At 41.0% G+C, this 15,619-nt stretch overlaps 1 protein-coding gene across 7 annotated transcripts in view; it reads left to right on the top strand.

The window, feature by feature from the left end:
* Window positions 1-15,619, top strand: part of TMEM244 (transmembrane protein 244) — a 29,467-nt gene that overhangs the window by 8,759 nt on the left and 5,089 nt on the right. For all 7 annotated transcript variants that reach the window (XM_075597295.1, XM_075597296.1, XM_075597293.1 and 4 more), the window contains exons 3-5: window positions 719-792; window positions 5,751-5,876; window positions 7,293-7,337. In XM_075597295.1, coding sequence (XP_075453410.1) covers window positions 719-792; window positions 5,751-5,876; window positions 7,293-7,337 — 245 coding nt within the window. The remainder of the gene's footprint in view (window positions 1-718; window positions 793-5,750; window positions 5,877-7,292; window positions 7,338-15,619) is intronic.

The raw sequence follows: 15,619 nt of genomic DNA, 5'->3' as shown, positions 1-15,619 counted from the left end.
GCAAAAGTATAAATACGTTTTGTTCTTGAAGCATGTTGTACATATTTGTAAAGGTTAACACTTCTGACTGTGATAGAGAGCTCTGATTCTGAACCTTCTTCGTTTCCATCAGCTAAAGCTCTAGTGGCTCAAGGGCATATCTAGGGCTTGCAATAATTATCAGTATTTCTCATAAATAGATTCTGGTCTTGGTACACAGCACAGTATTTTGTTAAACACTTGCAGGGCTACAGCTGAGAATGGCCAGGTTGGGACATATGGAGAGGATGCAGTGATGAGAGAGTCAATGTCTTTGAAGGGGGTGAACCTGGCTCCATTGTCAGCATCTAGTGAACATCAGCAAGTCGTTTAAGAGAATAATTACTAAACAGTGCTACTCCATAAGACACCTTAGAAAACTCAGACACCTTATGCACCATTCATTTGAATTGGCCATGAGGTGTCTTCAGGCACCAGGTGGTGTCTTATGGAATAGCATTAAATAATAATTATGGCTCATTAAAAGGGACAGCTATTTCCGATGTCTTTATGTTTGAAAGTTGAATAGAACACAATGAAAATGTTCAGGGTGGCAGGAATCGTTTTCCACTTCCAAGTTTTTGTGTAATGATAATCTCAATTCAAGAAAGTACATTAAAGTGATACATGGGTATTGTAAACATTACAGAATGTGCAAATAGAAGTAGATGATTACTAAAATATGTTATTATTTTTACAGGTTGGATAGTTTTGATGAATTTGGACCATTTGATTTTAAAACAAACCCTTCCTGGTTAAATAAAAAGTATTTAGGTAAGATTGCTTATTACGTTATTGTTTATTATTTCATACCATAGGTCATTATATAAGAAACAGATGTAATGAATAATAAACATACAGTATGTTATGACTATGGGACCTTCTTTACTAAAGCATATTCAAAGTAATTAATTGCAGTATATGTTTAATGCCTTCAGCATACTGTATCAAACCCCATTTACTATTATACTTCTGTAAGACATCAATTTGTGGATATATATTTCTATTGTGGATGCCATCGCAATGATGAATTGAGCCGTCTGATTGCCTATAGCAGCGGTGCACAAAATGGGAGGCGCGCCCCCCAGGGGGCACTAGATTTTCTCGGGGGGCGTGGCAGTTATAGAGGTCCCACGCTCTACACCCAGGCATTTAAATTAAATGCTGGGGGACTGTGCGAGGCCTCTATAATACACTTACCATCCCTTCCAACGACTCATCGTCCTGGTAACCTGGCGTCAAATGCCATGACATGACGTCACATGACCCCACACGTCATTTGATGCCGGGGTCGAGCGGGGGCTGGGGGGTCGAGTGGGGGGGGGGGGTGGCTCGAGGCACTGAGGAGAGCAGGCAGGGGTGCGCACGGGGGAATGTTTGCGCACCCCTGGCCAACAGTACTGTAAATTCCAGGCTCAAGTGAAATGGAAGATCATAAACGTGTCAGTATTTTAATTAGTGTGCTTAAAGAGGATCTACTATATATCTACCTAAAGCAGTTGTTGTATGCAGAATAAGATGCCTCCAGCAGAGTGACATGCTGACACCATTGCAGTACTTTACATGAATATCATAACTGTATTTGACAAACATAGAAACGAAATAAGTTATTGTGGCATCTTATTTCTATTTTGGTCAAACGGAGCTTTTAGTAATATGAATTGATGTATTCATTTAGAATCTGCTAGAGTCCCTACAGTATGTCAATAAAAGGATAGATTGTGCAAGTACAGTACTGTTTGGATAAACTTAAAAGATAATAATGTTATGAAGAATCATTTAACAATGATGTAGCATGTTACTGTACATCATTATTTATTTCAGAAAAGAAAGAAAGATTGGGTTCAAATGGTACCTGTCTTTATCCCTCTCAAATATTACTATACAAGTAGGGATGTGGGAAAGCTACTGTATATATTGAGTCACGAACTTTGGCCTTGTGTCACAGAAAAAAAGCAGTGGCTTAGTCACAGTTCTCAGGCAATTGTCCAAATATTAAGTCAATGTGCATTGCAATTTTACGTAATATGCAAATTTTGGGAATCTTTCTCAAATTGCTAGATTTGCGTATTGCTGAGACTATAAATAGGGAACACACACCATGTTTGCCACTATCTGGTGATATTTTGCTGAAAGCTTGCTAATTTGGCAACATTATTAGCCCTTTGAATCAATTTGTAAAAAAAAATGTTTTTAACTGTTTTGCTAATGCAGTTTGGACATCTCTATATGTAACATCTGCTTAGTCATATGTCGTAAATTCCACTAAACAAATACTTCCATAATTATTATTCTATTACCGTACATTATAAGAAGTCATTGGCATTTCAGCTCCTTTTTCCTAGAGATATTCTAATGCAAACAAAAAAGAACAATCACATGTGATTTAGTATAGTTACTATGTAAATATGTAATTATATACAGATTTTTCTAACCCTACAATTACTCACCTTCCTGTTCCATTTACATACTATAGAGAATGTTAATAAACACACAGAAACCCAGTAAGCTCATATAAACCTCAAAAATTACACACACACACATATATATATATATATATATATATATATATATATATATGTAAAAAATAGTGCTATTGGGGGTGACACTGTATACTACAAAAAAACAAAACACAAAGGGAGCCCAGAGCTACATCCAATATGACAAAAATACACAGTGAAATACCTATATGTATATATATCTCTTGAATAAAGGGTCATTTAGTTTAACCCTTTGGCTAAAGCATTATAAGCCTGCGAGCCACTTCAAGGCATGACCAGATATCGCAGGTCCTAACATTAAATGATTAAAAATTCTTATTCACCTGTACAGTATAATTACATTAAGAATGATCTGCATTGGATCTGTCACATCCAGCTGCATGAAAAGACCTGTACATATGGAAAGTGGGGAGGGGCAAGCTTAAAACCTGGGGAGGAGGGGCCACTAACCTCCAAAACATCTGAGAACCAATGCAGATCATTCTTCCTGTAATTATACAGGTAAATAAGAATTTTAATCAGAGATATAGATATATAGGTATTTCACTGTGTATTTTTGTCATATTGGATGTAGCTCTGGGTTCCCTTTGCGTTTGTTTTTTGTTCTGTAGTGAATGTGCCAATCTTTCTGCAGTGATCTTTATTTGTTCAGACCATTATGTTTCAAACAGTGGAGTATTTTTCGTTCTGTCTTACCTCTGAGCTGACTGAAGATTTATTGAAACATTCTATCATGCTATCTGAAGAGTCATGTTAATTTATTCCAAGACCGATAGAGAGACCCATCTGGTCTATGAAGCTAGTGACGTGACATCACATGACCTTGTGCGTAATTTTATGCTGGGGTCGGTCAGGGAGGGGGGGCACGAGGCGCCAAGGAGAGCCGGCAGCGGTGCACACAGGGAAAAGTTTGCACACCCATGCTGTAGTATACTCTTTCAGGATTCATCACCAAGGTTATCATCATCTAACATCATAACTAATGTGTTGTCTATAATCACATCAACATCATTTATCAACACATGATCCTACCTTCAGAACTGCCTGATCAGTAACACCCCCAATCAGGCTCTCATATCTGCCATTTCCCCTCAATTGATTGAGCCTCAGTTTAAGGTCAATAAAGCTAGTGGGAGAGCTTTTTCAAGAACCACCCTAAGACTAACTCCAAGCTTCCATTCAGAAAGAAATTAAAAACCTTATTTTTTAAACAAAACATTGCATGCAGACCCTAATACACTGGCAGACAGCTTTCCTACTCCCATTCATACTTGTCGCTTTTTGTTGGTCTTTCTCGTCATTTGCGGTAGGTCCCAGTTGTATGTCTGGGATGGGTGTCCTCCCTAAGTTCCTACATGTGCTCAAATACTGAGTTTCTTGGTGAGTAGCGTGTTAGAAAAAATTGAAATACAGTAAATGCCAGTAAAACTCCCTAATTACTTTTTGAAAGACGTCCAGCTCCAAAATGATGACTGTAACATAAATAAACATTCAATAGATCTCGTATAGAAACTGATATTGTATGTTCCTAAACGTACAATTGTTGTACACATAATGTATATACAGATAAACATACGATGTATATGTTTACAAAGTGGAGATAAATGCTACTGTTTTTTTAGGTTTCATTTAGTTATATTTTCTGTTTGGATTTTGCAACGAAATGGGAAAATAAAGAGGACAATTTTTTTAAAATGTAACCCTTATTCCCCCCCCCCCCCCTCCCCAATCTCCGATAGGGTCTCCTTGGGAATCTACTGCTCTGGCTACATGTCTTTGTGTGGTACAGTACATACCTGCTGGCAACAGGGGGCCCTGAGTCTCCCGCGATGACATGGGGGAGAACAGGACAGGCTTCTGGGGTTGTGCCTCCGTCTCACTTACTGGTGCAGCGCCTCCATCTCCTGCAGCCCCCAGCTGTAGTGGGTGAAGTATCTACAAGAGAATATTCCCTCCCCTCCTCCCGATACACTGCACTCTCAGGCAGAAGTATAAGTAAAAATGCAGTCTCTTTATTGGTCTCTTCTTCAATTCAGCAGCCAGATCACACAACAAGCTCCCTCCCTCCAGGATGTCCCTGACCTCACTCACGGCCTAGGGCACCAAGAGTGGGTCTTGCTCTTCCCCTATCCTCTATGCAGGATAGGAGGTATGGGGTGCACCCTCTCACTCCCCGTAGGGAGTCCTTAAGCCTGCCACTCCTGGCAGCTTGGACTGAGTCACCTTGTCCCTCTCACTCTGGGACAGACTCACTAAATAGGAAGTGGCAGTACACTAAGTAGCTCCAGCAGGCACCACCCCTGTGTCTTCTGATTGGACACAGAGCCTGATGACACTGCCTTCACTGACTCACTGCACTGCCTGAAGTGGGGAAAACCTATGATTGCTCCTGGCTCCTGCCCTTACACAGGGATTACTGCCAGGAGGAAGGCAGACCTATAGCCCAAACCACACAGGGCTACATAAAAGTACTTAGCTTTGTGTCACTCTCCAAGGATTGTACCTTTAATGCAGGTAACACATTCAGAAAAGTTTATGCACGTTTACATGGAATTTCTTTCCACTAGACTTACATTAGAAATGTCAGCCTTCAAACATGGGCTAGATGCTCCTAAATGTGTAGCCCTTATTTACTAAACAGGGCTAGGCCTTCACACACCTTAATGTCCACTCATATGATATTTGCCTAGTCTTAGTACCATTCTTCAAACTAAAACAGCAGAGTTGACTTGTTGGCATCCCCTATTTTACATGGCCAATAGTAAGAAGCTCACAGAATGTGCCAGATCGAATTTCTACTAGTGTCAGCATGCACTTTTACCCTTTTAAAGGGATTATAATGTTGCAGTGATATGGAATGAAGAAAAGTCTCTATATAGTGAGGTTTTTAATAGGCCATGTAAAATATTTTCATTATGTGAAAGGAAGAGGGTGAAAAACATAAAACTATTTTGGAACAAGTAAATAGGATTGGTGCTTAATGAAGAGTTAGATGAATCTATGCATAAGACATACAGTATGGGGACATATTTACTAAGTGGTGCACTGCAATACCTTCTGTCACAAGAGGTCACCTTGCATCCCATTAACTTGAATGATTGCAATGTGTCTTCTGGAGTCGGATGGTCTCTTATAGAGTAGCACCACTTAATAAATATGGGCCATGGTGGGAGGTCGAACAGTATCTTTTGTAAACCGTCATTAACACAGTATTCTCTTTTTTATTTGTAGTTAATTTGATTTCTCTTGAGACAACATTTATGGTTTGTGGTCTGCTCTTTGTTTTGGTTGTGGAGGAATGGATATGGGACTATGCTTGCACTGTTACCGTGATTCACGTGATCATCACTTCGATGGGTAAGTCATATCTTATTCTGCCTTTTTTATTTTATTTTCATTTTATTTTCATTTAATAGGGCTTGTTAAATTGGGCATGCAGTATAAAGTCAGATACTGGATGTCAAGTTTTATATATTTTATTTTCATTTACCGATTTTTAAATTGGGCATGCAGTATAAAGTCAGATACTGGATGTCAAGTTTTATATATTTAATGCAAAACTCTTCTGCAGATAGGTTTGAGATAAATGAGGGTAAAGCATAGAAGAATGGATACACTCAGGTATAATATTCTGTCAATATTCAATTACTTGATTGGTTCAGTATAATCTCACCCTAAATCAATGAAAGTAAAACTGGTGCAAAATACCAGAAACACTGAAGGTAAGAGACACTCTTTCAAAATGACTCATAATGCATTGTGCACTCCCCTCTCTGGCAGTGGAAGGGTTAATCACCAGTTTTAACGCTTCATACATACAGTACTGTAGGTCTCCTTATAGTTATGCATAAAAGAGAGAAAAGGGGTAGTAGGAATGGTTGGTGACAGTGTGCATTCTGGTGCTGTGCAAGCAGTACTACCTAAAGGAGCGATCAAATAAACCAGTATAATATCCTTGAAGGAAAGTTCATTAATTAACAATTTGGAATTGTACACCAGTCCTGAGCTGTTTAAGCACTGTCGATCCTCCCATTGGAACCTTTAAAATTATTTTTCAAAGTGCATACCAGCGCTCTAGGTACTTGTTGATAGAATAAGGGAATTAATAAATTAAAGGAGACTTCCCCACAAAAAATGGGAAGAAAATGCAGAAAAATAAAGAATAAAAACAATAGTGTTGTACATTTAATATTATTTCGCTCGCAGATCAGGCAGATATTGTACTCTCAGTGGTCCCATTCTCCTATAGTGTCTCTGCATTTTACTAGTCTTAAATTACTATTGTTATACTGTAACTCCCCTAATACACCTTTATACACTATGTGGAGATAAACCTGTGAACAAAAAGAATCACATCTGAGATAATGTGCCTGGGAAATAGGCTAATTTCAATCATTTGAATATACTTTGCATAGCCAAATGGGCATATTTCCATGTATCTCATGTGTTCCTTTTTCTTTACAGGTAGTTATCCACGTGTTGTATAAATGTCTTCTCCCCCTTCTCCCCCTTCTCCCCCTTCTCCCCTCAGGTTAAGTCTCTGCTTTAACCTGAGCAGCCTTAAGTGAATATGCGGGGGAACACCTATTCTGCATATCATTAGCACCAACAGCCGGAAAATATAACTATACTGTATGTTGTTTCAAGGAGTGACACTGTATTAACGTTAGGTTATTCTTTTTAAAATCTTCATAATTTCTAGTAAAATCTGAAAAACCGATCTAAAAATAAGAAGTGTAATTTTGTACATCTAATTTTGTTTTTCTATTGTAGTTACAATGGAATTTCCTCTCACTGGACACTGGTGGATTTCTCTAGGTAAAATATATACTTTATTTTGACCCAGTTCTTTAAATGAGATCTGTACAATTTGGAAAATCTGTATTACAAGAGAACTCATTTAAAAGTTCATATTGGGTGACGCTCAAAGAGGGAACAGAAAGTGGAGGAAAATGACATGGAAAATAGGGATGTAGCAGTTCAAAGCTATGAAATCCATGACTTCATGCAGTAAAAATGCATAAAATGGAAGTTTGCGATGTAAATAAATCAATAAATATTGTTTTTCTTGGGATATCATAACCTCTTTGCGTCTCTGCCAGGAGAGACCAGGACAAGTGACTAACCCACCTGTGCCGCAGCAGGGTTATCCTGAAAGCCTGACTTTTGGTACTGTAGTTCTTGAGGACTAGAGCTGGCATTTTGCCTATATCATTACACAAATGTGTAGACCCAGAATAAAATTGCATGTAAAAAAAAACCCTCTGGCATGATTTGGGCAAGCGAAAAGGGCTTTTAGAATATGGTGACTTGCATATTTGAGCAAAAAAAGGCTCTTTTCCAAATGGATATGCACTTCTCGCAGCTACTAGAATAGGCCCCAAAAAATCACCCCAGATTGCATTTAGATATCTATTGAAAATATTTATATTCTGGTAATAAACTTTTAAATGAGCTTGATGTGTTTCTAAATTAAAGAGTAATAGTCATTACTGACCGCTATTGGTCATTTACTTTAAAATAGCTTTCGGGGCGCCGACAGCGGGAAAGAGCTGGGACAGTGGTCCCAGGCCTGGTGGCTGTGGGAAGCCCAGCCAGCGCTGGAAGTTGGGCCCAGCCAGGGGTCGGGCCCAACTTTTTTGTCCTGCTGCCGGTCCTCTGGTTCCACCCAGGCCCCTCACTCTACCTTGCCGGGCTTCTTTTGATGTCGGTGCACGCTGGGCCTCTCTGACGCCGATGATGCTTGGAACCTTGGCCCAGCTTTTGGCACATACCGGCATGAGAGAGAGGCACGGCGTGGGAGACTGAGGGAGGCCCGCACAGCGTGGGATAGAAGGAATCCTGGCAGGAGAGCCAGGGCCCCAGAGGCCTGGGACCATTCCCAAAGTAAGTTTGTTTTTTTATGTATTTGGGTCGAGGGTTTTTTTTGTGTATGTATTTGGGGGGTGGGAATGGGGGATTTTTATGTTTTTTGGGGGCTTTTCTTTGTATGTATTTGGGGGGTGAGGTTGGGGTTTTTGTATGTAGTTGTTGGGTGGAGGCAGGAGGTTTTGTTTGTGTTTGGGGTGGAGTTTTTTGTATGAATTTGGTTGGTTTGTATGTATTTGATGGCGATTGTTTTGTATTTACGGCAGAGTGTTTTTTTGTATGCTTTTAGAGCAGGGTGGGCTTCTTTGTATGTATTGGGGTTGTATGTATTTGGGGCGTGGGCTTGTATGTATTTGGGGAGTTGATTTTTTTGTATGTATTTGCAGGGAGATGTTTTGTATGTACTGTATTTGGGGGCTGTATTATATGTATTGGGGTGTGTTTTGGATGTATTTTGTGTGGGGTTAATTATTGTTGGGAAGATTGTGTGTGTGTGTGTGTGTGTGTGTGTGTGTGTGTGTGTGTGTGTGTGTGTGTGTGTGTGTGTGTGTGTGTGTGTGTGTGTGTGTGTGTGTGTGTGTGTGTGTGTGAGACCAGGGGGCAGGGGAGGAATGAGTGTGAGGAGGGGGGATTGAGGGAGCAGGATTGAGTTAGAAGGGGTAATTAATGGAGGGGGAGTGAGAGGAGATAAGGGGTGTAAGAGAAGGAGTGAGGAAGAGAGATAGAAGTGAGGGGGAGAGAGTGAGGGAAAGTGGGGGTTAAGAGTGAGACAGGGGAGAAGAAAAATACATGGGGAGAGGGAAGGGAAATAGAGGAGGGGCCTGACAAGGACATGTGAAATGAGGGGCTCACAAGACCGCCGACACTGGGTGGGGGGGGGGAGCTCCCATTGAAACTGTAGTTTCCTTTTTGATTCGATTTGCTTAAAGCTATGTTAATTAAATACCAATAATTTTACCAATGCTGGACAAATTTATTGCTGAAAGAATCCTAAATTTCTGCAGTGGGATAACCATGAATCTACCCATGATCCATTTCAGAAACAGCACAAGAGCTTGTTCTCTGTGGTTAGCATGATGTTACAAGAATTTGAGCCTTTTTGGTAGACTTCTTCTTCTGTGGTCCTCAGAGAGCCAAAGGAGCACTCTGAACTACGCACATTCTGGCACTCAAATGGTTAACTGATGGTCATGCCATTCAATGGATAGCATTACTGTTTTGGCCGTTTCTACGGGAACAGAAGGGAAGAGAAAAGCTTTCTTTTCAGCTCCTGAAGTCAGGGGTGTGGTTGCAAACGTAATTTCTCTTCGCAGTGCTGGAAGGTCCATGGCACTTGGGTACCAAGGATCTTCTGAGATCGTAAAGATTAAAAACAACAATCCTCTCAGAATTACATATACATTTTTTGCAGTATTTCTTTGCAGCTGAATAACGCTGCTCACAGCCCTAAGAAACACCCCCAGCCTCCATCATCCAGTTTTCAAGATACAGTTGTTTTTCGATGACCGTAGATAAAAACAGAAAATCTAAAATGAAAACAGATATTTTTATTAGCTACCTATCATGGTGTGGCCGCCTATTGATTGGCTATATTTACAGTATTTATAGAATTGAGCAGCATTAATTGCTGCTTTAATGTCCTGAATGCAAATTTGAAATTGAATGCAAATTATATTGTATAATTTATTTAGTGTTTATATAAATGGCAACAGTTTCCTTTTTTGCTTTAATAATTACTAGTCTATGCCCTTGCATAGCTTGAATAGATTAACAGTGAACCAAATCAAGTAATCACTTCTATATTCATAATTTATTCATGAATTCATATTGAGGAATTAAAAAATGCACATGGTATTGATATGTGAAAGTGACAAAAAGGCGCAAACAATATTAAGTGTTCACTGATAATAAAGTGAATAAATTATTATAGCAATTCAGAATATATTGATAGTGCAAATATGTGAATTGTGAAATATAAAAAGATAATACAAAATACAATAATGTAACCCTTTTATCCCATCCCCCCCTCAGTGAGATGGGGGGTGGGGGGCTACTCTCCTCTGGTTACTTCAGGTGTAATGGTGCTGCAATCTGCTGGTAACAGGAGGGCTGAGGGCTCCGCGGTGGTGAGGAGAGCCAGGACAGGGGACAGATTACCTTGTTTCTCCAGATGGTGCAGTGCCTCTATCCAGTGGGGATCCTCTGGGGTCTTCAGGGGATAGACCCTCACTGACACTCCTCATGCAGAGACCAGAAAGCCACACAGCAATGTCTTTTTCTTGGCAGCTTTATTGCAGATACATGTACAGCATATCACAGCAGTTTTGCCTGACCAGTCCTTTGTCTACCTTGTTCAGAGCCTGACTAGTAGCATGATCTTCTGCCCCCCCCCCCCCTTCCCCTCAGCATGGGGGGAAGGGAAGAGATAGCTTTCTTCTTGTGTCGTCTCCTCTATCTCAGCTCACTCAACACTGACTCACTAACTGAATAACTGACTACTTATTTTAGGAGGCATGTCCCAATTTGAACATCTCAGGGGAGTGTCTCTAACTTTGACTCATTACAAGCCAAAGCCAGATACAGATTGGCCCACACACAGCAGGGGGCATTCCTACCAATATCCACCCCTTTGATTGACAACCTCAGAGTTGCAAGGCCCGGCCTCGAATATTGCTACACATTCAAGGCTGAAATACACATACAGACCTCTTGAAGGAATTAACTTTTCCACTGCCTGTTCTAACAGGAATGACCGAGGAAAAGCCCAGAAAAAGAAGTAACTGCCGAGAGGCTATGTTACAATACAATCTGAAGGTCTATACTCCCAGCTCAACCCTCTGGTGTGAACAGTCTGCATTGGTTCCAAAGTTTGAGTACATTTTCATACAATTCAGGGGGAGCATGTGGGGAGAAAAGACAGCAAAATGGACAATTTAAGTGCAGATGTATTTCAATGGTGGAAAAAATGCTGAAGACTTGGCTCTATACACAGCCTACTCACAGGATACTAGATGCAAATGGGCAGGTTTTTAAAGTGTAGCTGCAGCTGTACATTCACTGAGGATCTGAAGTAGTCAAGGAATTTTTACAATATAGGAGGATAAAGAGAGACTACATAGCACAGATCAGTTATATCAGAAAAGTATTTTATGTGTAAAATATAAAAAAACGCACTTACAATAGTGCACTTAAAACAAGGCATGTAACACTCAAATGTGTAAGCAGGATCACTGCACTGCGATGTCTCTCCCCGCCTCCTCCCAGTCTGATGCCTGTTGTCGGTAGGAGCTCGGCGTGGACTGTGCTCCGTCACATCCGTCGGGGCTGTGACGTCATGCTTGCTCTGGTTCTCGCGGTGTGAGAGCTGATCGGTGCTGGTCTCCTGCATGCCCTAGCGTGACAGAGATCCTCCCATTCTACGCGTTTTGCCTGGGTTTGAACTCAGCCCAGATCTGATCTGTTGCTGTGCAGGAGCTGATCTCTCACCCGCCCGTTTTTCTGCAAGTGTGGGCGCTTGGAAAAGACAGTGGGACACTTTTGTATTCCAACGCCAAGGTTAAAAGTGTATTTTACCTAGAGGGGGTCTGCCATCGTTGGATTCTATCTGCTGCTGCCGAGTTAACCTCTTGAGGTCGTCGGATGAGGGGACATGCTGGCTGCTGAATGCGGTTTGGTAACATGTGCCTAAATACATGTAGTGCCGATTTTGTCTATATTAATGTACGTGCGATTATCACCTTCACTTCGTTTTCAATATAATTGAATTTACTACACTATGAGTTGTGCGCTGTTTGCTCTTTTTCCCTAATAGTTATATACAAATAAGGACAAACATGTACAAATAGATATAAAATATGTATATCACTGTTGTTGATAGTTTGAAATATGCACACTTGTATACAGTTCAGAGGACGATTTATAGTACAAAATATTGCCATTTCGGTCCTATAGAAGTAGAAGACCTTATTACCCGCCATAAAAGAAATAATCGCACAAAATAATGCATTAAAAATCAGGAGTATTGAGGCGCATGCGTGACTAAATCAGGAATGGCGGCTTAACTGATAAGCTCAGCTAATGCTGGGCGCAAAAAATAAATAAAATAACACATACAGTACAGCCACTAATCCAGCGATCAAAGCACAATCCCGCAGCCTGATATTCTTAGGATGACAACCCGCTCTCAGAAGAGAAAGCAAAAACTAGATTTGAAGACATATTTTCAAAGTGCAGAAATGGCGCATGAAGGGAGTAAAACAGCGCTTGCCTCTAACTACGGATCTGAATCCGAGAGAGAGTTGGTCAGGGAAAGAAGTGAGAGCCCAGAGCAACAACTGGGTGATCAAAAAAGATATCACAAAACTTTTCAATGACTTAAAATCTTTTTCCCAGTGAGAAATTAGGGCTCTGAGAAAGGACATTAACAAAATAGGAGATCGAACAGAAGATCTTGAAAAAAAGATGGACTGCACTGTAATAGCGCTAAAAGAAAATGTAAAGGAAACCGCTTACCTGAGAGCGAGGATGGAGGAGGTTGCAGAGAGACAGGAGGATTTGAAAAACAGGGACCGCAGGAATAACATCAGAATTCGGGGAATCATAGAGACTGTCACGGACATAGAGGAGCTGATATCAACATGGCTGACCTCAATTTTACCGGGAAAAACAGAGGCTGAACTAATGATGGACAGGTGCCATAAAGCACTGCATGCTAGGCCCCAAGCAGATAACCCCCCACAAGGTGATACTGCGCTTTCACTATTTCAGAGTGAAAGAAGAGGTTTGTCAGATTACCAGGAATACCACCTAATGTACATTTGAATGGGTCAAAATGCAGATGTAATTATGTTTCCCCCACTAGATGGGAGATTCTGCCATTACAGCGTGTGTGGTGCATGCTACCTGTTGGAAAGCAGGAGGGCTGAGTTGTCCACCGATGTTTGTGGGGACACATGACAGGCTTCTGGGGTACATACCCATCATAGATCTCTAGTGGTACAGCGCCTCCATCTACCACAGGCTCCCAGATGTATCTCCAATGGTAGAACACAATCCCCCCTCCTTCCCCAGAAAGATCACACACCAGGCAGGAGGTATAATAACTGGAATGGTTTATTCTGTTCGGCTCAAGGCAGTCATGGCAGGCTTCTGCCCCATGCAGAATCTGGTTTGATATCCAGCTGTAGGGTGGTCCCTGGACCTGCACTATGGGTCAAGGGCCCCCGCAGCAGTCCTTGCTCTTCCTTGATCCTCTATCAGGATCAGGGGAAAGGTACACACTCACTCTCGCCCTAGGGGAAGAGGAACAGGAAAGGCCAGTATTCAGACAACCTGTGTGTGACCTGCCTCTCTCAAGTGGGGAGAGGCACTGACTAAATTTGGGTGGCAATCCCCTTAAATACAACCAGGAAGAGGGCACCAGGTCTGACCCAGGATGCTCCAGGCATCCATCTCGTTAATTTATAAGCAAGGCAAAGACCCAACGAATTGTAAAAGCTACCGGCTAATATCGTTGATAAATTCAGATATTAAAATATACTCAAAAATGCTGGCCAATAGATTGAGTCATGCCCTACCTGTGATTCACCCGATCAAGTGGGATTCATTAAAGATAGAGAAGCGGCCAAGAATACTAGACGTATTATAGACTTATTTGACTTTGCCAACAAGAAAAAGATCCCGGGTCTGGTTCTAAGTCTAGACGCAGAAAAGGCCTTTGACTAGATAAACTGGCCATATCTGGATGACATGCTTGGAGCGTTTCGTTTTGGGGGAACAATTTTAAGGGCAATTAAAGCTCTATATTCCAGCCCAGCAGCTAGAGTAACATTTAAGGTTTTTTTCCCTCAGAACTATTTAAAATTAAGAGTGGTACAAGACAGGGATGCCCACTCTCACCTCTGCTCTTCGCCCTAAGCATGGAATCATTAGCTGCTAAAAAAGGAGCAACCCAGATATATTTTGATTTCAAGTTCATTCACAGGCCCACACAGTAGCTCTATATGCGGACGATGTAATCTTAACGTTTTCTAAACCTCTCACCTCCCAGCCCAATCTATTCCATCTCCTAGGGAAGTTCAATAAAATATCTGATTTCAAAATCAACCAATCTAAATATGAAGCCCTAAATTTAAACCTCTCTAAAGAAGCAGGGACATTATTAGCATTACATTTTAATTTCGATTGGCAACCGAACGCAATAAAATACCTTGGTGTAAATATCACAACAAATTATAAATCTCTTTATAAGGCCAACTATCTTAATATCTTACAAACCCTCAGAATAGACATTGGATTATGGTCCACATACAATATTTCTTGAATCGGGAACCTTCTGCCCCGTGTATTATATCTGTTTCAAACTCTTCCAATACCAGTGGTCATAAAAGACATTCTCTCCATGCAATCTTTGATTTCAACATTCATCTGGAGACACAAGAGACCATGAATTAGGGCAAAAACACTTAAAAGACTAACATTGGTTGGGGGGGCTGGCGGTACCTTGCTTTTTGTCATATTATAAAGTGGCCCAATTATGCCAAATTGTACAGTGGCACGTGGAGCACGGCTTACGGAGATGAGTGGCGCTGGAGAGTAAAATGTGTGCACCCCTGTTGCTGCATAATTTATTCTGGAACCCCAAAAAGATGCTTAAATCAATCAGAGATCCGTTACCCCTCAATGACAAACTCCCTTATAGTTTGGGAGGCCACCAAATTTAGATGCTCATTAACTTCTAAACATTCGCTTATGACCCGTATGTTTGACAACGCTGACTTTGATCTGGGTCCGATAGCAAGAACTTTAGAAGCTGGCAACAAAAAGGGAGACTTAAGAATCTGGAGGGTAGAAACAATATAAAGACATTCGAGCAAATTAAGTCAGAAAAGGACATCACTAACACTGACATTTTTAGATACCTCCAGATTCGGGCATTTTAAATCAAACACACTTCACGTCCCTCACTGACGAATTTTGAAACGCTGTGTGTTAGGGAATGATTCACGGGGACTAACCTCTCAAATGTACTGTATAGAGAAGTGATCAGTTCTAGTGCAGATTACCCCAAGTTGAATTACATGCTCCAGTGGGAAGAGGACCTGGGTTTCACTCTAGAAGATGAGGAATGTGCAGTGACCATGAGCTCTATCTGTACGACGTTAAAGGAGAAAGCTTATAAAGTACTAATGAAGTGGTATCTCACCCCACTAAAACTGTCAAAATTCATCCAG

The sequence above is a fragment of the Ascaphus truei genome, chromosome 4 (genome assembly GCF_040206685.1).
Source record: "Ascaphus truei isolate aAscTru1 chromosome 4, aAscTru1.hap1, whole genome shotgun sequence".
NCBI classification, from domain to species: Eukaryota; Metazoa; Chordata; class Amphibia; order Anura; family Ascaphidae; genus Ascaphus; species Ascaphus truei.
This window is presented reverse-complemented; position numbering and strand designations above follow the sequence as displayed.